The sequence below is a fragment of the Anolis carolinensis genome, chromosome 2 (genome assembly GCF_035594765.1).
Source record: "Anolis carolinensis isolate JA03-04 chromosome 2, rAnoCar3.1.pri, whole genome shotgun sequence".
NCBI classification, from domain to species: Eukaryota; Metazoa; Chordata; class Lepidosauria; order Squamata; family Dactyloidae; genus Anolis; species Anolis carolinensis.
The window spans coordinates 79,413,823-79,439,741 of record NC_085842.1 but is presented as its reverse complement, the minus strand read 5'-3'; the positions used below and the strand labels follow the sequence as shown (position 1 = coordinate 79,439,741).

Genomic DNA, 25,919 nt, shown 5'->3' with positions numbered 1-25,919 from the left:
GCGATGGTTTTATATCAACTCCACATGCCAAATAAATGTATGCATGAGTAATCACCATATAATCACGTGTCTAAAATGTTTTTGCTACTCTCAAAATCTACATTTAAAGCAATTCCAATAACCCCACCTTCCTACCTTTGATCTAGTTATGCAACAATTTTTTATCTGAACATACCAAACCCACTGGGACACTATCCCGTACCAGACTCTCATGGATTTTATGTACATAGTTGTAGACTGCAGTAATTTGAGTGAGATTTGCTTCTGAATACTGAATTCTGAAAGCAATTCCAATAACCCCACCTTCCTACCTTTAATCCAGTTACTCAACAATTTTTTATCTGAACATACCAAACCCACTGGGACACTATCCCGTACCAGACTCTCATGGATTTTGTGTACATAATTGTAGACTGCAGTAATTCGAGTGAGATTTGCTTCTGAATACTTTTGAAACCTTTACTTCTCTTTACAACACAGGCAGTGAGCATTCATAATGAACACTGAACAGAAAAAATGGGTATTTCCCCCTTCTTTCTCAACATCCGAGCCTTATGTTAACCCTTGTTTAAATGCTGAGTCACTATGAATAAAGGAATTAAAACATTCACAACATAAAAGCACTCAGACCCAGAAGTTTAATTAAAAGGTCTCTTCTCCAGTTGTACCATCCATTCCACAACTGTTAGAGGAGTATTTCATGCCACTGAGGCCACACTCTACTTGTCTTTCTTTATGAGACTACATATTTTTAGTTTTATTTTTTAAATGCCAAGAAATTGACAATATAGTAGTATGTATTCCTTTCATTTCTAATACTTAGAATCTGGATAAGCTTCCCATGACAGATGCTGTTAGACTCATTACATTTTTAATGAGTCTATGAGAGGTTTCTATAGGGTTTCTATAGGGTTTTTTTCCCCTACAATGGCACTGAATATTCCCATTGATCAGTTTTTTATTGTGTTGCTTATTTACTTTTCAAAGTCAAAGTAGATGTGCTAGAAGAAAGTTGTTCAGTTAGGCAGAAACATCTTTTCAAAAGCTGAGGTATCTTTGCACCCAGAACACTAAGCTGTAGCTCTTTGCCTTGAACTCCATTTTATGTGTTTATATAACTGTGCTACTAAATCTTAGGTTTTCTGCTGTAAAATGTGAAGGGAATTTTAACAATTTTAACAGATGGTGAGGTTTCTCTGGCACTAAAGCATTACATTTTTAATCTTGGTTATTCCTGGTTAAGCTCTCGCCTCATTTTACATTTAGTACCTAAGTCCTGAATGCCAGCAAGGATCTCCCCCACCATCATCCAAGCTTTTTTCAAATGCTGTTCATTAGTCCCACAGAGATTCTTCCCTACATTTTGACTGGTCAAGGATTAGAGGCTGGTCAAGGATAAAGAGGAGGACAACCAGGTCAATTCTAGCCTCTTAAGAGTTCCCTTTTAAGCTACAGCCACTTGTTAACACGGGCCCTTGCTGAATTCATCACCAGTTAAGCAGCAATTCTATGTAATGAAAAATATCCAGGTAAAAACGCAGAACAGATATAACACCAATGTTTATTTGGAGGAATTGTGTAGAATAAAATACAAGTAATATGCAGGTAACAGGCTACAATGAACAATTTGACTATAAGACAGCTAGACATGGATAGGGCTACAGGTTTCTTCAAGCAGTAGCTGATACAAGTTTGCTCATTCCGCTGAAGTAGGACCTTTCCCTTTCACTCATCACTTCAAAGTGTAGGGGCCGTCTACAGAAATTGCATTCAGCCGAAGAGTGTGGCTTCAGCTCCAGGCCCACTTTCTTCCAAGTAGCTAGCAGTTTCTCTGTAGAGTGAAAGGAAAGAAAATATTCTCACCAGCAAGTTCACAGTCCTGATTTTTAATGAACTCTTAAGTGAAGTTTCATGCTTCTTATCCATCCATGTTACTATAGTCCTTTGAAATCCTGACATTAACAATTTGTTTTATCTACCAGACCAGGGGAAGACAATCAGCCCATGTGCTCCATGTGGCCCTTACACTTTTAAATGTAACTCCTGGAGACCAAGAAAGTGTGAAGAATATTTTTGCACTGATTTTTTTGTCCTCAAACTGGCCAAATTAACCAGCCCAAAAATGCACTAGTTTGCTTCTTACACTCTACAAGAGCCAAAAATAAAAAGACACCCCACCCCAGCCAAAATATATTGGGGTGCTGAAATACTGTAGATGGCAGGGTATGAGGCAAGTGCAATGACCCATGAACCTTTCATAGTTGCCTAACACTACAGAGTGCACTCTCTGTTTCACTGAACTATCCTTGGGTGGGCAAAAACCTCTTAATCCCTGCTGCATCCTACAGTCCTGAACTTATAGCTCCACTAACCCTTTAATAGTAGTAGAGGTACCATAAATCCATTGTATTACTATCAGTTGCACAGGATGCTTACACTAATACTCAGGAGACTTAAGTGAAAGCAGGGATATAGTCAATTTGCAACTCAGCACAGTAGGCCTTCCAATTTCACGGGGGTTAGGAGTGTAGGACTTCCACAAAAGTGGAAAAACGTGAATACCTCTAGATCCCCCTAACTGTGTTTTATCCTCACACAAAAGTACCTGTATTGGAGGGTGTTTGGGCCCAGCCCACATGCATTCATTTATCTGAGTGGATGGGAAGGGATGGGTGGTAGAGCTGAAGGAGGGAGGAAATGCCACTGCTGTAAATGCAGCTGCCGCAGTCCCTTCCTGCTACTCTTGCCCTCCTCCCTCCCACAATCCCACCCAGGCTCCCTCCTCCTTCCCCATCTGCCCCAGAGACCCATGTACTACCCATCCCCCCTCCCTCCTCAAGCAAAGGAAGGAATGCATGTGCAGCCAGGCTTAGGCGCTCCACCAGTTTGATTACCACCTTGTGATCAAAGATTTAACCACTGATTTACTGTATTAATTCAAGGGAAACTGACAAATAGCACAGATTAACTAACTAATGATTACTAGACTGCGGCTCTGAAAGTAGCATGTTCAATACTAAAACCCAATACCAGACAGCAACTGCTTGCTGTGCAAATAAACAGAACTAAGCCTTGTAATAGAGAACACATTGATAGCACATTAACCACAATACTAAAAAGCTGAAAGAGTTGGCTGGTTTAGTTTTACACAGAACTACATGTTCTGAAGCATTTAAAAGCTGGACATTCTGTAAGATATATTGTCACTGTTTCTAGCTGCAAATGAGACAAAGCAATCATTTCTTTGTAAGGATGAATACTGGCAAAAGAAGTTAAAAAGTTCTCATTTGACTGTTTGGAATACCTGATTAAACACTGATGTGGCTTCATGTTTGTTTACTCACCAATAAAATAGTTCATCATCTGTGGAGTATGGTGAGGTGTAGGAGCAATACGTAGCAGCTCTTCACCACGTGGCACAGTGGGATAGTTTATGGCTTGAACATAAATACTATGCTGGCTCATCATTTTGTCACAGATCTCAGTGTTCTTAGCAGCATCTGCAACCTAAGATTATAAAGATTTAATTCCTCCTATTATTCTAGAAAGGTCTGCAAGGTTTACAAAATCCTAGGCTGCAGGCACAGTTACTTGGAGCAAGACAGGCCAAAGCTTTCCTGTGGTAGAACTCCCCAAATGAAGGTACCAACACCTAGTTTTCACAAATGGCAGTGCCTAATATCACTAGTCAAATACGAGGCAGAACTAGAAGAAAGTATAGGAAAAATTGAAAAGGCAACAGCGGTAGCAGGGAGGGAAACAGGCAGAAGAGAAGACACACGTACTCACATATTTGAGGATATGTGACATGGCCCTATGCTTCCTCTCTAACAATACTTGAGACATCCTTTGTGATAACTTAGATCTCAGAGCAAACAATATTAAATTGTTATGCTCCGGTGAGTCTGTAGCAATCACTAAATAGCGGCCTGGAAACTTATATTTTAGCACTAAAAAAGGTAAAGGTTTCCCCTGACGTTAAGTCCAGTCATGTCTGGAAGTGGGGGTTGGTGCTCATCTCCATTTCTAAGCTGAAGAGCCAGCATTGTCCGTAGACACCTCCAAGGTCATGTGGCTGGCATGACTGCATGGAGTGCCGTTACCTTCCCGCCAGAGCAGTATCTATTGATCTACTCACATTGGCATGTTTTCGAACTGCTAGGTTGGCAGAAGCTGGAGCTAACAGCAGGCGCTCACTCCGCTCCCGGAATTTGAACCTGGGACCTTTTGGTCTGCAAGTTCAGCAGCTCAGTGCTTTAACGCACTTCGCCACTGAGGCTCCATATTTTAGTACTAGAGAAGCAGTAATCAGAAGAAAAATTGAAAGACAAAAGCACGGCAGAAATCGGTATCAATCATTACCTTTAAAAAATCTTTTGTCATATTCTAATGGTGCACGTCCAGATGTCTCAGTCTACAATTTTCACCCCCAGGAGTTAGAGATAATGGCCATAGCTCCTCATACCTTCCAAAAGGAAGTTGATTGCCTAACTTTGTAGACTTAAAAATCAATGCTGTATAACCTAAGAAAGTAAGGAATTCGCTTTGCTTATCTTTGCTTATATTTAACAGATACTTCCTCTTCAAAGCCTAGAAATATTTACCCTGATAGGAATGATATGACTGGGACAATGGACAACAGGGAGACCAGCATCCATCAGCATCTGTCGCATGAGTTTAACGTTACGTTGGTGCTGTCGGCGGAGGACTTGCCCCTCGGGACTCTTTAGAGTTTTCACAGATTCGAGTGCTCCAGCCAAAAGCATGGGTGGCAGAGAGGTTGTAAAAATGAAGCCAGCAGCGTATGAACGAACGGTGTCTATCAGAGAACTGGTGCTGGCAATGTAGCCTCCAACACAACCAAAGGCTTTGCCTGAATGGGGAGAAAGGAAAAGCATACAAAAGTTTATATTATTCTAGTTCCTGGCATCTTGTTATTTTCTATCAACACTGAACTACACGTTTTGTATAAGCAGGAGATATTTTGCTTGCAACTGTACATTTTGTTTTGTCTACTACATGAAAAAAATCCTGTTTCAAGTCTTCAAGCAATGGTGGATCATTTATAATAAAACTACAGGCAGTTCCCAAGTTATGAACAAAATAGGTTCTGTACATATGTTCTTAAGTTTAATTTGTATGTAAGCCAGAACAGATATCTCAGGTATATATAGATGCAACATATAAATATACAGTGTTCCCTCACATATCGTGGGGGTTACGTTCCAGGACTACCCACAATAAGTGAAAATCCGCAAAGTAGGGACACTATATTTATTTTAATATTTATACATTATTTTAGTATTTTAAGTCTTTATCAACCAATTGTGTGTTGATAAATCGCCTCCTTCTCTTGTTGCTGCTTGGGCTCCTTTTCTCTTCCTTCAGCTTCTCCTTCCTCCCTTCCTTAGGCTGTAAATTGTAATTTTTTATGATTTATAATAGTCTTTTAGAGTTTATTGAAAAACCGTGAAACAGCGAATCCGCGAAAAGTGAACCACGAAGTAGTGAGAGAACACTGTGTGTGTGCGCGCGCATGTGCTTTGGATAGCATAGGGGAGGGTTAACAGCTCTGTTGTGTTTGTTTTGCTGTTTGTGCCCCTATTCAGAAAATTTAACCTCACTTTTTGTTCCTCTGATAATTGATTTTGAAAAAAATCAGCTTGTTGTGGAAACAATAATCTGTTAGAAAGCTTCAGTGGAGACCCTTTTCCCCCATGATAACTCTTCCTGGAGTGAGTTTCCCTTCCTAGGGGTAGATTTCTCTCACTTCCTGTTGTCTTAACTATGAGTTGTTTGTAAGTCAGGGGTTGCCTGTAGTTTCTTTAAAAAATGTACTGCATATTTAAAGGCTTGTGCATACAGAGAAATATTACATCCTATATAAACAAAAGCCTAAAAATATTATGGGGAAAGATAACTTGGAGCCACTTTTTGGAAACAAGGGATTGAACTTTGTCATCTGTAACAACCCCCCCACCCCCCCAAAAAAACAAAACTAAACAAAACAAAAAAAAAACCCAAAAAAAAACCCGACCAGACCAAACAAAATATTAAGGCATCTTTACTGGCTGTTTGTTCAAACTTTTTGGAAGAGGTCCAAGGGATGCTTTATAAAATGGGATTTTTGTAATTCCACTACTAGGAAAGTATAGCATGTTTTGTAAGCCTCTTTTGACACTCTTGATTTACTCTTGTGCTTGCAAAACAAGCACAAGCTGCTTGAGGTGATTACATAGCTCCTACTGTTACGTAACACCAACTGTCAGTTCAGTTGCTTTATACTTAAAGAGGTAAATACTTCCCTATACAATAGGTACAGTTCATTTTTACTACAGGTTTTGAGTTTGATATAGACACACATCAACCAGGGAGAACTGATACTCAAGTATAGATTTACTGGTTCTGTTCTTACCAAATCTTGTTACACAATACCTATATCCAATCTCAGAATTAAAAAATGTTCTGCTTTAGAGTTTGAGTTCCAAGTAGAACCAGAACTCTAGAAAAACTGCCCTTTCACTGGTATTGATGACATTCAGGAGTGGCCCTAAGTCATGTAAATACAGTGACATGGTTAGTTTTCCTTCAATGTACCATAGAATAAAAAGGACTATTGCACACATACCAAGTGTTCCAGAGATGATATCCATTTTATGCATGACTCCATCTCTGTCTCCTATGCCGCCACCGTGAGTTCCATATAGTCCCACAGCATGAACTTCATCCACAAAAGTGATTGCCCCGTATTCATGAGACACATCACAAAGTTCTTCCAAAGGACACACCGCACCTAGAACCAGATATTCACAGATTATTATCATATTCTTGTTTTCAAAAAGCCATGGCTAGCAAAGTTTCAGGAACCTGCTCAACACATAGAATGCATACCATCCATTGAATGAACAGTTTCAAATGCAACTATTTTGGGAGTAGACGGATCCGATTTTTTCAGTAATTCTCGGAGATGACTGACATCATTATGGCGAAATATATGCTTTGGTACTCTGCTATTACGAATCCCCTGAATCATGGAAGCATGGTTTCCTGCATCTGAATAAATTTCGCAACCTGGAATAAGAAATACAGAGAAAAAACAAGAACATCAAAAGGAATTCGCTGCAGCTTCACAACTTGATCTTTTCTAACAGGATAACATCAAGACAACTCATTAATCCCACTGGGAAAATCAAATGATTCAACCTGTCTCTTAAGAACCTGGAGCAGGATAAATGCTGTTGTGGACCTGTCAGACAGTATCCCCAACATTGATTTCTTTTAAGACTTGAAATGCCAGGCCCATATTATCAGACTAAATGTCTTTTCCCCTAGTTTTCAAATTCGATTGGCAAAACTCTGCAGAGGTTCAAGTAGGGCAGCAACATCACTAAGCAAAGTATTTTTAAGCATGAAATCTAGCACAATAGGAGTTGAATAATTTGCATTATGGAACTTAAAAGAATACCATATAATAAAACCAGGTTTAATGTGCATCAAATCACATTCCTTGCACTTGCTCTTTCAAACGTATAGATTTTACCAGGAGTTAGAGCAGAAATACAATGGTTCCATGAGAGATGTAAAAAACACGATTGTACACATATTCCCAATAGACTGGTAAAATTACTGTCACTGCCACCAAGTGTTTGGTTCAGATGATGAATACAAATCTTAGAGTGATTAGAGCTCTGGAAAATGTGCACCATGTAAATATTATTTTCCGTAATTCCTTCTAATGACAGTATGTTCCAAGTACAAGTTAAGTCATACCTGGCAACATTTTGGCTAAAGTGAAAAGTGTTGAATCGTTAGCTACAAAGCAAGAGGAGAACAACAGAGCAGCGTCCTTTCCATGAAGATCAGCCAGTTCCTTTTCAAGATCAACATGGAATTTACTGGTTCCTGAAATATTCCTGGTGCCTCCTGCTCCCGCACCATGTTGTTTCAGTGTTTCCCTAGGAGAGAAGTTCCAAGAGATTTTAATATTTCTTGCAATGTTTGCAACTACCTCTGTTCTAATTTGTCCCTGATAATTTATTTAAGTAACTGTTAATAATTATCATTTTCCTTTAGTATGAGCATGCTTGAATTTAAACTGGCCTCCAATTTGAAGAGTTTGATGAATAAGTCTGAAATTGTTCAGAGGAGAGGCATTTTTTTTCAAGGAACGAAGTGAAATGTCATTTAACCAGATAGGTGTTGTGTGGCACGATAATTCAAATGAAATTATCACAACTTCATTCACAATTAGATAAAAGCAAAGAAGTGGTCTCATTAAACAGGTGTGATCTTAACTGCTGCTTCTATAGCAATACACTCAGGAATGGTGCTGTACAAAAAGCTGTGGATTAGACTAGAGTGTAGTCTTTAGTGGCACATCTGTCAGAGAAGCTGGGATGGAAGGCGACAGGAGATGTAATTTGAATGTAAGACTGATCCTGTAAAATATCTGACACATAATAGAAACAGGGAGGACTGATCAGCTCTATTGGAATTGCACTGGCTTCCAAATACACACTGAGAATGAATTCAAGGTGATGACATCCAAAGCTCCAAACAGCCTAGGATTTCAGTTTTTGAAGGGGCATCTTCTTATTTGAGCATCCTCTTTAGCTCCCATGAGTGGCAGCAAAACACAATTTGGAAATAGTGGAGTGGGCCTTCTATTCTGTGGCATTTTGGTTGTGGAAAGCCCCTCCTTGGATACCTGAATTCAACAAAATTGATTTCATTTCATTTAAAATGTCTTTATCAAAGCTTTTGAGACCTAAAGATCTTTGAATAAATAATAAAACTGTGGAATTGTGTATTAAAGTAGTCAGCTCTCCACATTTATGGGTTTAACTTTCATGCTTTGATGAACAGGTTCTCTCTAGTAATCTTTAGGTCCTCTAGTACGACTGTATGACCCACTGCCATCAGAGGGACCTACAGATTCCTAGAGGCGTTTTCTCAGATCAAAAAGCAGGTGCTTTTAGTCAGTTTTCCCACTTTCATGAGATTCCTGACACTTCCCTGAGATTCCTGGCACTTCTAACTACTTTAAATGGTCTGAAGTTGCACAGAATGGAAATGCCATGATTTTTAATTATTCTCTTATCTGTACCCAACCCTAAAATGGGACATATATATATTAACTCATATAAAGCACATAAATCACATCATTTAAACAATAATTTGCTTTTAATCAATAATTATTAAAGGTTCCAAAAGACATTCTGTAATTAGCCAACATTTTAGTTTTAATTCTACAAATACTTACATTACAGCTCCACAAACTCTAGGATGGCGACTCATCCCAAGATAATCATTGCTGCACCAGACAGAGACTTCTTTTTTGCTGGAATGAGACTCTGAAAAATCATCTGCCATAGGAAAAATCTGAGCTCTTCGATTCACTGTTTTGAACACACGGTATGTGTGATCTCTTCTTTTCTCATCAATTTTTTTCTCAAAAAACTGATCATACTGAAAAGTAGAAACCGCTAGTAGAGGAAGACAAGTAAAACATTGCAATTAGAATGTGCAATAAAGGATTTAAGGTCTGATTTCGATGAATGAACTGAACATAACTGAGGCTTACACTTTGGCAAATTCTCCTGAAGCAGATGAGACACCCTTTCTGGCCTCTGCTTCAGCATGATGTCCTGGAATTTCTTAAGCAAGCCATTTTGCTTTTCACCATCAGTCTCAACAGTATTTTCTGGTGTCTTCGCAAACTCTATTCAGCAAGATGGCATACAAAGATTAAAAGCTTAGGACAACTTCCCAAAGCAGTTTTTGGATAGTTCAACAGGTTTACATACATATAATTCAGAATAATTTTGGTTCCTAATTAATAGCCAAATCAAACAGTAATGGACAACTGAATACAAACAAGTTTCTTCTCAGTATTTAAGGCTGAACAATAGTTATCAGGAGGGGTGAGGATCAACACAAAGCAACAAGTATTCTATCATTCACAGTATTTTAGAAAACTACTTTAGCCTTGAATATATTTTAATGTAAATTTCGCACTTTCAAAAATGTGGCAAAAATCTATCCTAGATATCCAATTCTAACTGTCAATTTCTAATCTCATAAAAGTTTATAGTCTCATATAAAGTTAACCAAAATAACCGGGAGGTACCAGATCCTGTCTGCTCTGCAAGCAGACCTGGTTAGTACTTGAACGGGAGACTGTCAACTAATACCAGGTGCTGTAGACTAAATTCAGAACAGGAACTTGAAAAACTACCTCTGAGGATTCCTTGCCTAAGAAAGTCCTATGGCATTTGTGGGCTTGCTATAAGTTGGTGTGTGACTGGGACACATACACCCAAAATTTCATAACAGAAGGTGTTACTTTGCAGTGCATTTTAACTTTCACAAGAGTGTTCTAATACACTTCAAACCCCTAACTGCAAGGAACTCCACTTGCATAACAACATGTAGGGAGAACTCTCAAATACTTGTTTTAGAATTATCACTATCTCATACCAAAAGTAACTGCAAAGGAAGCAGATGAAAATTTAAGATGTAAGGCTTCTATCTGCTACATAAATAGGTTGAAGAACCTGTCTGTGACTATAATTTTGTTCAGTTCTGCCTCCTCTTTAAACCTATCTAGCACAACCAGTTATGATCAAAAAGAAAAACACCAATACATGGAAGAAGCTATACCTTTCCTTACAGCTTGCATTTCTTTCACATCCTCCTGGAGTTCCAGGCTGGCTTTGCAGAAAACATTATTGTTCCCTTCATTAATTTGAGCTGCCAAGAATGGGCATTTAGACACAGTAACCTGGCTAGCACTCTGGCTAGGTGTAGGCTGGTGGCTTGCAGGAAGTTGAGATTTGCTTGTGTTTTGTTGAGCCACATCTGGAGATATTTTGGCCTCTTGAATAAGAAACAAGAAAATAGTTGCAACCTGAGGTATACATTTTGATTGCATACTTCCAGTGCCTATCTGTATCTTACACAGAATGCATTATTCAATTTGCTACATCCTTAAAATATCAGCAGCTAAGTGAAGACATTTTTAATTATGCACACTGATGGTCACAAATTAAAACCAACAAATTACAGAGAGTCACACAATTCTATATAATTAATAATTCATTTTATCCACTTCAACTATTCCTTTCATCCCCAAGATATGACACAACTGTAAATGTTTCACTGAGCATGGCTGAAATAGCTACTATAAACCAATGAAATGAATAGGCATCTAGGGTGAGTATAAGGAAAGTAGAACCCTCAAGTGAGCCCTACTTCAGCAAGCCCAAAAGCACAGTGGAAACCCTTGGTAATAAAAATGTGGGTCAATTTTCAAGCATGCTCCTTTCCCCCTTTGTTCTTAAAAATTTAACAGGAGAAATTGTTACAACATACTCTGGACTCTAAATGCAGAAAAATGTTATGTTCAAAGTTCAGACAGCAGTGGGCCTCCCAAAACTTTAGAGTTCATGTTAGTACAACTCTATCCTGAAAAGACACAAACACCTTCAAACAGCAAGCACAATACAAGACAAAGTTAGAAATGTTAAGTATTCTCCAGTGTAGGCACCGTCATCAGGTATGCCAAATGCAATAAACTGCATGTAAACACATAGTGTGTTCAACTACCAGCACTGAAAAAGCTCTTATAAATGACATAAATGAAGTAAAAGTGGTTATAATTATACAATTTCCCACAAGTGTAAGCACTAGCATTTTTTAAGTAAGTATAACAATCACTGGGGGAAAATTTTCTAGTTAAAATGATTTGAACTTTAATTCACATAACAAAAACCAAAAAGCTAAATCTTACTCTCAGTAGCGGGGGTGATTTCTTCAGTTTGCTGGCAGTGAACTGCTGATGTACTTAAGGCCCGTGAAGCAGGCTTGGTCCCAACTTCCATCATTTTAGGGCAGTTCTGGGCATAGAAGAGAAGGGATTTGCCAGCCTTCTGCAGGAAAGCCTGGGATACCCGTGATAGGAATGGGCAGCGACGAACAATCGTTTCCATTTTCTGGTTTTCTAGGTGCTTTAATAGTAATAGCAAAACCAGAACAAAACAGTTAGCATCCCACAAACACAGGCAGGCATTTTTTATTACTTCCAGATTTGACAGATAGCTTATCCTAAGAAACACTATAATAAGTACAGAAAGCTTTTACAAACACATTTCTTGGTTAATTCCTACAAATCACAGTATTCAGTGCACGAAGTTTTGTAATGCATGAAACAACCATTCAACAATAATTACAAGTTAGGTAAGAATTGCATAAGCAAAGAAAAAACTTTGACCTTAGTACACACTGAGCTACATGAAAAAAACTTTGAAACACTGGGATCATAATTCATATATCACTGAACACAGAGAAAAATAAAAAGACCAGAGAAAACAGACTAAAGGAGTCTTGAGTCATCAATTCTAAAAAGGCATTTACGCCACTCTGTTCCAGGATTAAACAATTATACTAGGTTTCTTCTTGTGTTCTTAAAACTAATCAACTTCTTAGAGCATATTTTGTGGATCGGTATCAAGAACACTATCCTGCATTGACATATCTAGTTACACCAAAGTCCAGAGTTAATATTCCATGCAGGCGTTCGTTAACAGAATATTAAAGATAAAGGTTTTCCCTTGACATTAAGTCTAGTTGTGTCTGACTCTGGGGGCTGGTGCTCATCTCCATTTCTAAGCCAAAGAGCTGGCGTTGTCCATAGACACCTCCAAGGTCATGTGGTCGGCATGACTGCATGGAGCGCTGTTACCTTCCCGTTGGAGCAGTAGCTATTGATCTACTCACATTTGCATGTTTTTGAACTGCTAGCTTGGCAGAAGCTGGGGCTAATAGCGGGAGCTTACTCTGCTCCCCGGATTCAAACTTTTCTGGGAATTTGGTGAGGTGCCAATACGTTTGAGCAAATAAGATCTTGTTAAACTATAACTCCCAGGAGTCTATATTATTGAACCATGGCAATGAAAGTGGGATCAAACTCCACTCATTCTACAGTGTAGCTGCACCCTTCTACCCCATCACAGAATGAAATAGGCCTTATTCCTGGGCACAATATTTCTTCTTTCTTCAAAAGGGATCAAAGGGGACCCCTGCCTTTCCTCTCTCAGCTCTTTGGGGTCAATGTCACTGTTGAATTAATGGAGCTTGGCCCCATTACAATGATCTAATGCTATGGGATCTTGCGAGCTGTAGTTTTACAACATCATTATTGTTATTATTATTATTGTTTTATTTATATCTTGCTTTTTCTCTCTATACAGAGACACAAAGCGACTCACAACTAGAAGCATTTCAATACAACTTAAAATATACAAATATTAAAACAGTATTAGACATTAATTAAAACAATCCAGGCTGAGACCATAAAAGCCTCACTGAAGCTTTGTCACCAATTCTTGTTTCCACAACAAGCCAATTTTTTTCAGAATCCAGTTATCACAGGGACAGAGGGAGATGAAATCTTCTGAAAAGGGGCACAGACAGCAAAACAAATATCACAGGGGTATTAACCCTTCCCTTTGCAATCCAAAGTGCATATATATATATATATATATATATGGCTCGAGTTTTAAAATGTACCTGTTTCGATGTACATACCAACCCAACTGAAGAACAAACCTACAGGACCTATCTTGTTCACAACTTGGGGACTGTCTGTATCTAATAGTAATAATTAATAATGTAATTAATAATTACGTAAGTAATAATGTATTTAATAAAAATAATAGGAGCCCTCGGTGGCGCAACGAGTGTCTTGCGCCGGCAGGACTGCTGACCGAAAGGTCGGAGGTTCGAATCCAGGGAACGAGGTAAGCTCCTGTCTGTCAGCTCCAGCTTCTCATGCAGAGACATAAGAAAACCCTCCCACAGGATGGTAAAAACATCCCGGGCATCCCCTGGGCAACGTCCTTGCAGACGGCCAATTCTCTTGCACCAGAAACGACTTGCAGTTTCTCAAGTCGCTCCTGACACAAAAACAAAAATAGTAATAATAATAATAATGATTATCCAACGTTCTGGATTATCCAATGCATTTTTGTAGTCAATGCTTTCAATACATCGTGATATTTTGGTGCTAAATTCGTAAATACAGTAATTAATACGTAGCATTACTGCATTTTGAACTATTTTTTTCTGCCAAATTTGTTGTATAACATGATGTTTTGGTGCTTAATTTGCAAAATCAAAACCCATTTTGATGTTTAATAGGTTTTTCCTTAGTATCCAACATATTCGCTTATCCAACGTTCTGCCGGCCCGTTTATGTTGGATAAGTGAGACTCTACTATAATACTATAACAATAAGCCACTTTTTCAGTCTTTATAGAGCTAAAGTGCCTAAAAGCAATACAATAGTTTAAGAGGAACTCTTCTCCATCAAAAGCCTGCGATGGGCCCTATTTCTTCCTCTTTACACAAACTTGTGCTCTCCAGGTGTTTTGGACTACAATTCCCACAATTCCTAACAGCCTCAGGCCCCTTCCTTTTCCCCCTCAGCCGCTTAAGGGGCCTGAGGCTGTTAGGAATTGTGGGAGTTGTAGTCCAAAACACCTGGAGGGCACAAGTTTGCCCATGCCTGCCCTTGACCCTCACACTGGGACGTAGTCTAAGCAAGGCAAGAGGGGAGGAAGAGGCTGCTCTCCTTGGGAAACAGGACCTTCTTCCCCATAGATTAAAGGGCAAGGCAGACCCAAAGCCCCCTCCCCCCCAAATCCGGGCAGAGTGGGCTCCTCTCAACCACGACGACCCCTGGGAACTGTCCAGCGCTCGTCCTGGGACGAGGTCAGGGCGAGACGGAAAGGGGAAAGAGGCCGCCCCACGAACAGCTCCGCCCGAGGGAAAGGACAATCCAAACCCGCTAGGCCGCGAGCGTCCCTCCCTCCTCTCTTCCCCCTCGCGCGCTCTCTCTCTCTCCTTCGCGCACGCGCAATCCCCCCTTACCCTCCAATCAACGACCCTCGTAACTGCGATCTCTCTCTTCTGTACAACCGGTTCCCGGCTGCTTGCCTATATAGCCAATCGCTAGTGGACAGCGCGCATGCGTAAACGGCGCCACCCACAGCCGCGCATGCGCCCAAGGAAGCGCAACACGATCGTAGGCAGGCAACCTTTAATCCCTCCTCTCTTTTCTCCTCCTCCTCCACCCCTCCCCCTCCTTCCGCTTCTCGTAGTTTCTTCCTGACCTGGTTGAGAAGGAAAGAGAGGGAGGCCGGGCGGCACCAAAGCAGGGGCGGGGGGAGGAAAAAGAGTCGGGTGGGGATTGGGAGAGCTACGGCTTCAAGTCACGCTATAGAATTGATATACTTTAGAGTCTCACTTATCCAAGTTAAACAGGCCGGCAGAAGCTTGGATAAGCGAATATCTTGGCTAATAAGGAGGGGTTAAGGAAAAGCCTATTAAACATTAAATTAGGTTATGATTTTACAAATTAAGCACCAAAACATCATGTTTTACAACAAATTTGACAGAAAAAGCAGTTCAATACGCAGTAATGTTATGTTGCAATTACTGTATTTACAAATCTAGCACCAAAATATCACGATATAATGAAAACATTGACTACAAAAATGGCTTGGATAATCCAGAAACTTGGATAAGCGAGGCTCTACTGTACTTGGATCCCACTGTTTAAAGCAGATATTGTGGGATTTTCTGCCTTGATATATTATGGGTTATATGGCTGTGTGGAAGGGCCCTGGGACTCCCAGTGCTATGCAGTCCTTCAAGATGTACTTTCTGTGAAGCATTAGGACTCTTTGCCAGAGGAGGGTAAAGGCCTTGTGAAACTGTAGATCCCACGATTCCAGAGCACTGAGACCCCTTCTACACGGCCATATAAAATCCAGATTATCTGCTTTGAACCGGATTATATGGCAGTGTAGCCTCAGATAATGCAGTTCAAAGCAGATGAATTGGATTAACTTCTTTGATAATCTGGATTATATGGCAGTGTGCAAGGGGCCTGAGCCATGACAGTTAAAATGGTATCAAAGTGCATTAATCGTACAGTACAGATCAGGCCTGGGCAAACTTTGGCCCGCCAGGTGTTTTGGACTTCAACTCCCACAATGCCTAACAACCGGCAAGCAGCCAGGCTTTGAAGCTGAAAGGCTATTCAGTGCTAATCCAGGTGGCCAATTGCAACATTCACACTTGTCTCAAACAGACAAGTGTTCTTTCTCCCACCCTGGACACTCCACAGATATATAAACCCCACTTGCCTAGTTTCCAACATACCTCACGACCTTTGAGGATGCCTGCCAAAGATGTGGGCAAAACGTCAGGAGAGAATGCTTCTGGAACATGGCCATACAGCCCGGAAAATGCACAATAACCCTATGTAGTCATTTTTTTATTAATGCTTAGATCATAGGCTATTTGCATACAAATAATTACAACATAAAAGTACTACATAAAATGATTGGCACATCAGTCGTGCTTATTTGTAGGCCAACAAGTAGCTTTCCCCAAGCTCTAGAGAATGGGGAAGGTTGTGGGCATGGAAGAGGTAATAAAGTGCATGGGATTGCTGCCTTATTTCCACGCCTAGTTTTATGATTCTAGTATAATGTGAATGAGACTATTTTTCTTGTTGTGTGCCTCCAAGCCATTTCCGCTTATGGTGACCCTCTGGTGAACTTATCATGGGGCTTTCTTGCCAAGATTTGTTCAGAAAGGGATATAGGGATTTGCCTTTGAGGGATATAGGCTTTGGCTGGGTGACCCTTCTATAAACTGTTTACTCACAACACTGGTTGATTCAAGTGCAGCTTTTAAAAAAAAAATGTAACTACTACTGGGAGGGAGCCCCTGCCTATTTGTAAATATCAGATCACCCTCGATTCTTTGGAAATTCACATTTCAAAAGAGTTGTCTGTGTTTACCCAACAAGAAGTGCAAGGCTTTCCGCATGTGCTCAGTGCCTGTCTTCCCTGATTATGGAGCGGATACTTCAAAGGTTGGGGCCTGGCACCATTCATTTTCCATGAGGGAAGACGATCTGAAAGTTTCTGTAGGTTGTAGCTACACCAGGTATGGGCAAACTTTGTCCCTCCAGTGTTTTGGACTTCAACTCTCATGATTCCTAATAGCCTATTAGGCTATTAGGAATCATGGGAGTTGAAGTCCAAAACACTTGGAGGGACAAAGTTTGCCCATGTCTGATGTATACTGTAAAATGAATGCAATTTGACACCACCTTAATTGCCATGGCTCGATGCTGTGGAATCCTGGAGCTGCAGTTTGTTGAGGTACCTTCAGGTGAGAAGGGCGGCATAGAAATGATGGAAATAAATAAATAAATAATTTTTTGGCAGAGAAGGAGAAAGGCCTTGTAAAACTACAACTCCCATGGTTACACTGCATATGGTAGTTAAAGTGGTCAAACCACATCAATTTTAGGTGCACCCCATAGATAAGCCCAAAATTTGCTTGTTGAGTTGTGGGGATCAAGCACGTCCCTACATGTGTCTGTCACTCATGTCTCTACTTTCTTTGATTGCAGTTTAAAGTCTTGGCCCTGACCTTACATCAAAACTTTCAAAGGCTTAGGTACTCTATATTTTAGATCAGGGTTCCCCAAACTCAGGTCCATGGGCCGGATGCAGCCCTCTAAGGTAATATATTTAGCGGATTTATACCTTATCCTTCTCACCCTGTAGGGAACTCCGAGCGGCTCACACATGTAAGCAGAAATTAGATGCCAAAAAGTACATCAAATAAACATATACATTAACACAACCACTAAAATGTATCAATATTAAAACATTAATTTAAAATCACAATCCAATACCATGGTCAAAAGTAGTTCAGATTGTCATTGAACTATTCTGAGTTTACATATTGCACTGGCAATTTTCTTGCCGAAAGCTTGGTCCCACAGCCATGTTTTTAGCTTTTTCCCGAAGGTTAGGAGGGTGGGGGCTAATATGATCTCACTAAGAAGGAAGTTCCACAAATGAGGGGCCACCACTGAGAAGGCCCTGTTTCTCGTCCCCACCAACCGCGCCTACGAAGGAGATGGGACCAAGAGCATGGCCTCCCCAGAAGATTTTCATCTCCTAGCTGGCTCATAGAGGGACATACCCACCCCCCATCCCCGCCCTAAACTTTAAACTGAGGGTTGCCCTAAGTCTGAAATGACTTAAAGGCACACAACAACAACAACAATTTTAATTAACTTGACTATCTCATCAGTCAAAAGCAGGTCCACACTTCCCACGGAAATACTGGTAAGATTATGTTGGTTAAAATGGTTCTTCATTGTAAATGTTGTACTGTTCTTTTGGGGTGTGTGGGGGGGGTTGCACTACAAATAAAATATGTGCGATGTGTATAGAAATTTGTGTTTTTTTCAAACTATAGTACGGTCCCCCAATGGTCTGAGGGTGAACTGGCCCTTGGCTTTAAAAGTTTGAGGACCTCCGTTTTATAGGTTGCCTTTCCTCCTTTGTTCAGGACCAAACAAAGTATCAGCTACAATGATCTTGAATGTGCTCTCCATGCACCAGCAAGTTCAAACAGCGAGAGGAGCCATCTGCGTCAGTTGTGAAACTCTTCCCGCAGAAACCATGAAAAGCTGATCATCCTAATCCTTTTTGTTTTCACTAGATTCCAACAGCTGAGGATTGTGATCACTTAAGAGTTATTCAATTTAAAGCAGGATCCTGTGTTTAATCTGCTCTTTTATACTCTCAGGAAGAGGATGAGTGGAGCACTATTTGAAAACAAGCTAGTTTTGGCTGGTGATATTTCTTCTGCTTCTCATAGTAAAGTATGAAATGAAAAGATAAGCCTAAGAAGAAGGACTAAAGCAAACAAAATATAGCTGTTTTTGGACAGGTGGAACAAGATATGCAAGTGGTTAAAACTCAGAAACACTGGATCCTTTCTTGGAAGGAAGAAATACAATAAATCTATGTGTACACAGCATTTTGCATAGCTGTAAAAGGGCAGTTCCTTATTTCTTACTGTCTTCTGTTCAAACTGAGATATGGTTCAGATGAAGCAGGCTTTTTTATAGCCAGAGAAAGGAGGCAGGAAACTAGCTGGAGACGGGGTTGGGCTTTTCCTGGTCTTTGCGTGTGAAATCTTCCTACGGCATCCAAGCAGTGATTCAACAGCTCTAAATTACAACATTTTCAGTAATGAAAACATATGAGCAACAAAAAATAAGATGACTCAGAGCATACAGAACCATGGGAAAACCCTGATTTCTATATTCCTGTTGGTTAATTGTGGGTGTCTACAGTGGCTTTGTTTCATCTTAGTGAAGTAAATTATGTGTGTTTGTATTGTTTTTGTTACTCTGCTTTCAAAAAAACAGTTTTAATTTATTTGTTTTCATTTTCAATGTTTTACCCATAAACTATTTAATAATGTCAAATTACAGTCAACCCTCCATATCCACGGATTCTGCATCTATGGATTTAACCAACTGCAGCTTGAAAATATTCAGAAAAAAAATCTCAAAAGTCAACCTTTATTTTGATACACACTGAATGCTATGCTGATGTGTAGGCATACTCTGCTGTAGCGCCCCACCATTTCACAGATCCTTAGCCCTACTCTAGCTTCGTTTGAGTTGCTAGTCAATGCCATTTTATATCATGTATAACAATGGGGCTTAAAGTATTCACGGATTTTGGTATCTGTCCTTGAATAAAACACAGCAAAAATCAAATGAACAAAAACATAAATGCTGGAAGTGTGACAAAAAGTCAGGAACTTCCTTCCACATGTGGTGGACCTACTCTAAAGCTAGGCAATTTTGAATTTTGATACAACAGCAACTGCAAAAAACTACAATCTAATCAGACCCTGAACTATTCTTATTAGGAATACAAAATGAACAAGTCAAATTAATACCAAAACATTACAATATGTATTGATTGGAGCAAGAATGTTATACGCACAACATTGGGGAAAGACTGAAACACCAACAGCTAAAGAGTGGATTATAAAAACGTTTAAAACTGCAAAAATTGACACATTGGGGGAAAAAAATCAAAGTGAAGACAAAAAGGAATCATTTTGAACTTTATTTAAAAAGAGAAAGACACGCAACTTTCGATCAAGGGCTTCAAATGAAGAAGCAACAATTATATATTAGAAATATCTACGAACAACATTTAGCCAGTGGATTCAACGTAGCATTGTCATCTTGGAAAATACATATTTGTTACATATGTTTAAGGTAGTAATGTCCTACCCAGAAAATGGGAAACTGAGAAGATTGGGGGGGGGGGGGGGGCAGTTGTACCACTGTTGCATTTTACAGTGAACAGAACATGCAATACAATGAACAAAACATGCAATACAATTGTGGAAGAAAATAAATTAAAAAATGGGGAAGAAAAGACAAACAAGGGTCCACTGTATCCCTAAATCACAGTTTGATAATACTCTTTCACTTAGTTCATGGACAAATATTTCAGTTCTCTAGGCTTCATCAAGGTGGTTGTTAAAATGGAGGTGGCAGTGGTAGAACAGATAACATAGGCAGTATATTGTTCCACATGATACAGTCTTTAATCCTCTCCACATCAAGTAGTCAAATTAAATGGAAAGGTTGCTAGTTAGCTGAAAACAGTACCAAGTGAGTATGTTATAAACAATGTTTTCAAAAACAGCAGAAATGATTGTGTCTCTCTCTTGGTAGTCTCGAGTATATACTGCAGTTACTCAGATTAATTTGGTCACGTCTTGTATTCAATTTCTATATTGTGACAAATTACCACATTGTTGAGTGAGGGAACCATTATCCACAGCCTTTTCTCCTTATTTTGTTTCAGGTATAGTATACTGGAATTTGCCGACATTGTGATATTTCAATTGATCCACACTCCCTCAATGTGGTCTGTGTTAATTCTTTTTTCCAAAGGAGAAACATGGTTGCCTCCAGTTTTTACATGAAAGACATCACATAACACACACACATATCTCCTGCAACATTCCTATGTTTCCCAAATCTGTATAAAATGGCAGAGCTAATGTTAGAGACGCCTTGGAAAATATCATACCAAAGCTTATCAGCAAAACAAGACATAATAGCACTACATGGCAACAGATGGTAAGAGGAAAATGTTCAAATATTTTCTTTTATTAGGTATAATGCTATTAATATAAATTAATATGAGCTCTTATTCACGGAGAACTCATTTTTCAACCAAACCTTCTCATTTATACTTGATGGACTGAAATAATCAAAAGCTGCCCTCTTTTCTTGTTTTATGTCTTTACTCTTAAATAAGGAGGCATTACATATATGCAGCAACTTTGTTACTAGGAAGCCTAAGCTGCTGTAGGGGGCAAACAATGTAAAAAAAAAAGTTTAAGAAACATGAAATTAGAGACTGTCCTAGATCTTCAACTGTGCACTAACAAGTAATGCTTTTATCTAACATATCTTTAGCTTCATCTTCATCATAATTTGAGCAGGGTTATGAAACAGAAAACCTTTGTGTGTGGTTACCAAGAGACCTTTGCACAATACTAGATCCAGGGCAGCAAATTGGTCAGATGTTTGATTGCAAGTCCTCTGTTTCTCTGTTGTTTGATTCCAACTCCTTAGCTTGTTATAACAAATCCACTGTAGCAAAATGGTAGCCCAAGACATTGTATCACCACTATGTATTCCTCGGGCTACTTAGATTGATGGAACATATTTATTTGGAATATATTTATTTGATTAAATTTCTAAACGAGAAAACATTCTTATTAAACTAAATGTGCAACAAGATAGACATGTAATATAGCTATCTATACACATAATAAAAATGAAAAATGTGTATGTGTGTAAAATGTGTATGTGTGTTTGTGGAGGCAGGAGGCACAGACAGCCTCCTGCCTCCACAAACAGCTATAGTTCCCACTGAGCAGGAGACACCAATGGCCCTCCCTCCACTGACATGCAGGTTATAGTGAGTGACATGAACATTTAGCCCAAACCCTGCCAGTGTCCTCCACAAACACCTTCCTGCCCCTCACCCAAGTGAAGGCTTTCATGCGAGGACAACTTCATCCTAGATGTTCTATTTTTCCTCCAGAATGGACATCCCAGGGTTCCTTAATTTGCATGACCCTGCCCACTGGCTCTACCTTAACCCTTTCCTAACCTTTCCTATGGCACACAGTTAACAGAGGAATTGATCAGCAACTGAACAAGAGGTTTGGGGAGAATTCACCATAATTTACAAGAGTTGTACTTGACCTACATGCAGATAGCACTGTTAACCCAACCAACAATAGATTTGGACCAAACTTGCCATGGATGATAGGACTTGCAGTACCTTCACTGATATCGGGACCCCCAACAACAATGGATCAGGACCAAACTTGGCACAGAGAGGCCCCATGACCAACTGAACATACTGCAGGGTTTAGTGGGAATGGACATTGATTTTAGGAGTTAGTTAACCAGCATCCAGAAAGCACTGAACCCAGCTGACGTCAGATCTGGACCAAACTGATAAAAATGGCGCTGAGGACGGCTGTGTAGTGAAACTCCCCAGCCTGTCTTTTAAGTTTTACTTAATGTTTTAAATATCTGTTCTATTGTTTTATTAACATTTTATCAGCTATTTTTAAACTATACTTTCCAAACCACATCTATGAAACCGGGGAGGAAGAGAAACTAATTAGGCTGTTGATAATCCTTCAGACAAACAAGAAGAGACGCGAGGCACAGTTAAAATGCCTAATAGGAAGAAAATGCCTAATAGGAAGAAAAAAGTTGCCTTACCAATTGTTCAGGGCTCTCAAGATGATAAGAAGGATTGTAAAAGAAAGAAAACATCTCCAAAGCCAGTAGGTGAATCTATCTTACTAAAACAAAGTTACTTAGAGGACTCTGCAGCTGCACGCCAAGCTCAAGCCTCAAGGACGCCTGAAGAGACAGCTATCACTTTAACCAACAGATTTGAGCCCTTGAGGGTTGGGGAGCTGACACCACTCCCTGATCAATTCCACAAGGCTCGTGATATATACCTGAGTCCTGAGAGGGAAGATCTTCAGATTCCTCAGGTTCCCCAGTCTCCTCAAGTTTTCCAGGTTTCTCGGGCCTCAGTGGATCTCCATGAGGGGACCACAAACAGCCCCGTGCGATTCCTGGATCTGAATGCGATCTTGGATCTACCGAAACCCCTGGAAGAAAATCTGAAGGGGCCAGACCGCTCAAACTGTTCGGATGATCAGAGACCTGGTCAAGATGGTGGAAGATCAGATTCAAGATTGGTGAGTCTGCTGTTTGCAGAATTCAACCAACTGGCCGATCAGCTTAATCGGTTTGGGAGATTGCTTTGCCTACTGAACCACCCATCAGCTCAATCCCTAGATTACACACAAGGGAGAACCATATGGAATTCATTGGATCCTGACCCTCAGAATGCCAGAGACCTAGCTTGGGCTCAAAACCGGGACCACCCCATGGAGCCTTCTTCAATTCTGCGAAGAGCTTCGCTGGAAACTGGAGAGCCATTTGAGAGTCCCATGATGAGCCAGGATGCGCTCTCGATGCCGAAGGGGGAGATTTTAGAGTCAGCTTCCCATGGCTGCTTGTTTGGTGGTCTATGCCCTCTTGATCTTGGGCCAACCAACCCATGTCCCTGGTCTGGGCAGGGACCCCCTGGGACCACCAGACAGGAAAAGGACTGGCCCTCTCTGCCTGAAATGGACGCATTGGATGTGACAGAGATCCTTGGACGGGTGCCTGTCTCTCCTTCAGTGCCCCCCTTTTGTGGAAGCCCCCAACGACGTCGCTGCCTCTCCCTGTCAAAGAGGCAAGCACCAAAGATGGCGGCTGACCTTGGGGACACCATCGGTGAGCTCATGCCTTCTTCTCCAAACCCCAAAAAGCTTCGGCACAGGCGTGCGGGTCACACCGACTGGAGACAGAAACGCTGCCATGATATGCGCCGGACTTCTGGTGAGAAGCCAGAACAAATTATTTTTCTAGCAGAGGGAGTTCCTGGCACTTTGCAGAGTGCTGGATTGGCAGCGGGCCAAGATGGTCTGACCACAGACTCTGGAGAACCTGAAGCCCCAGACATGGACAAATATACAATGATGGGAACCGGTAAGCCTCCAAATCGTAGGTCTCAGAGACGTGGCTGTCATCAAAAGAAATTTAAGACTAGAATCTTCTGGGGAGTAGGATTCGGTAACCGGACAAGACCTGCAACTACTCCCTTCTCCCACAAATTGGCCAATGTTCCACCAAGTGGTTCTAGATCTGTTAATATGGAGAAGGGAGCACGCCCCCAAAACACTAGTACCTGGGATTCGAGTATCAGAACTGTGGACATAAAAGAGAGAGTGACCTCCCGGTGTGGTGGAGTTAAGAACTTATCCCAACACTCTCGAGGGAACCTAGACTTGACGTCCCCTAGATCACCCCCCCACCCACAATGCTGGCCGGGTGTTCTGGCCTTTACACCTGCCCCTCATTACTTTGAGGGCTCTATTTATGACCACTTGGTAATTGGCCATGCCCCACCTCCTTTTCAGGGGGCCAGTCGAACATTGGGCACCTAGTTTCTGCTGTAGAGCCCCCAAGAGAAGTAGGTCTGTGTATGGGAATTCCTACGATCTCTGGGAGGGGGAGATATGACGGTAGGCTCAGGCCGAATATTAGAGGGAGGCTGAGTCGACGGAAGACTCGGCCCCCCTCTGACCTGCGGCCTATCCCCAAGTGCACCTATGACAGGCGACCAGTTTCCTCCCCTCCTACCCTGGTGTTGGTGAATGCTAGGTCCATAAGGAATAAAACTGCTACTATCAGAGATTTTCTTACTGACCAGGGAGCTGACCTAGTGTGTATCACTGAAACCTGGATCCAAGAGGGGGACGAGATCCTACTCCAGGAAATAACATCTCCAGGTTATGTAATCACCCACCAGATGCGGAGTGGGAGGCGGGGGGGTGGGGTGGCTATGCTCTCCCGAGAAAGCTTTTCTCTTAGGGCAGTTCCTGTTGTGGACATCTCTGGCACTGAATGTGTTGGTCTGGTGTGGGATTCCCCTGAGAGCATGGCCTTTCTGCTGGTGTACCGTGCGCCTAGTGCACCAGCAGACAGCCTATCCCAGCTGCTCGAGACTGTGTCGGAGTGGTCCTTGAGGTTCCCCAGACTTGTTGTCCTGGGGGACTTCAATGTCCACGCTGATACGGACTCTTGCTCAGCAGCGGCTATGGACCTAGTGTCTACCATGGAGACACTAGGACTCTTGCTCTGCAGTACTGGGCCCACGCATCAAGCAGGACATACGCTAGACTTGATCTTCAGCGCAGGAATTCAAGTGACCCAAGCCTCTATTTTAGAGGTTCCATGGTCGGATCACTGTGCCCTGAGAGTCAGGCTGGAGCATGCCTACCCACCTGGCAAGGGCGCCGAGCCGATTTGGGCTCGCCCAAGAAGACTTATGGAACCTAGTAGGTTCCAGAATGCTCTGAAGGATCTGGAGCCTGTCAGCGACTCAATCGATGTGCAGGTGGACATGTGGAACATCAGGCTGTCCAATGCACTCGACGAGATCGCCCCTAGACGCCCTCTCCAACCCCGCCGAAATCGGTCTCCTTGGTTCACCGAGGAACTTCGATCGATGAAGCGGGAAAAGAGACGGCTAGAGGGCGTGTGGCGAGAACTTCATGACAGAGCTTCGAGATCAGCTTACAGGGCATTTATGGAGTCCTATGAGCATGCTACCATCGAAGCAAAGAGAGTATACTATGCCTCTTTGATAGAGTCCGCCAGCTCACGCCCGGCAAAATTGTTCAAAATAATTAGATCTCTAACGACGGTTCCTACCAACCCAAAAAGTGATGATCAGACCCCTTCAGCCGAGGCTTTTCAAAGCTATTTTGCTGACAAGATCTCACTACTACGCTGGGACCTCCCCGCCACAACTGATACAATGAGAGAACTTGAGACTCCG

At 41.2% G+C, this 25,919-nt stretch overlaps 1 protein-coding gene across 1 annotated transcript; it reads right to left on the bottom strand.

The window, feature by feature from the left end:
• Positions 1–1,542: 1,542 nt before the first annotated feature.
• Positions 1,543–15,084, bottom strand: alas1 (5'-aminolevulinate synthase 1). The gene is made up of 11 exons (XM_003217640.4): positions 14,932–15,084; positions 11,792–12,008; positions 10,663–10,878; positions 9,584–9,721; positions 9,263–9,485; positions 7,771–7,955; positions 6,892–7,071; positions 6,629–6,793; positions 4,605–4,873; positions 3,345–3,507; positions 1,543–1,831 (listed from the first exon to the last, which is right to left on the bottom strand). Exons 2-11 carry the CDS (start codon positions 11,988–11,990, stop codon positions 1,671–1,673), a joined length of 1,899 nt encoding a protein of 632 aa, XP_003217688.1. The 5' UTR covers positions 11,991–12,008; positions 14,932–15,084; the 3' UTR covers positions 1,543–1,670.
• Between the last annotated feature and the right edge of the window lie 10,835 nt (positions 15,085–25,919).

Excerpts from the sequence above, each read along its gene's own strand:
- alas1 (XM_003217640.4), bottom strand. The coding sequence starts at position 11,990 with ATGGAAACGATTGTTCGTCGCTGCCCATTCCTATCACGGGTATCCCAG. Across the intron at positions 9,486-9,583 it reads TCAGGAGAATTTGCCAAAGT|CGGTTTCTACTTTTCAGTAT; the intron begins GTAAGCCTCAGT and ends TTCCTCTACTAG. Across the intron at positions 7,956-9,262 it reads AGAGTTTGTGGAGCTGTAAT|GGAAACACTGAAACAACATG; the intron begins GTAAGTATTTGT and ends CTTCTCTCCTAG.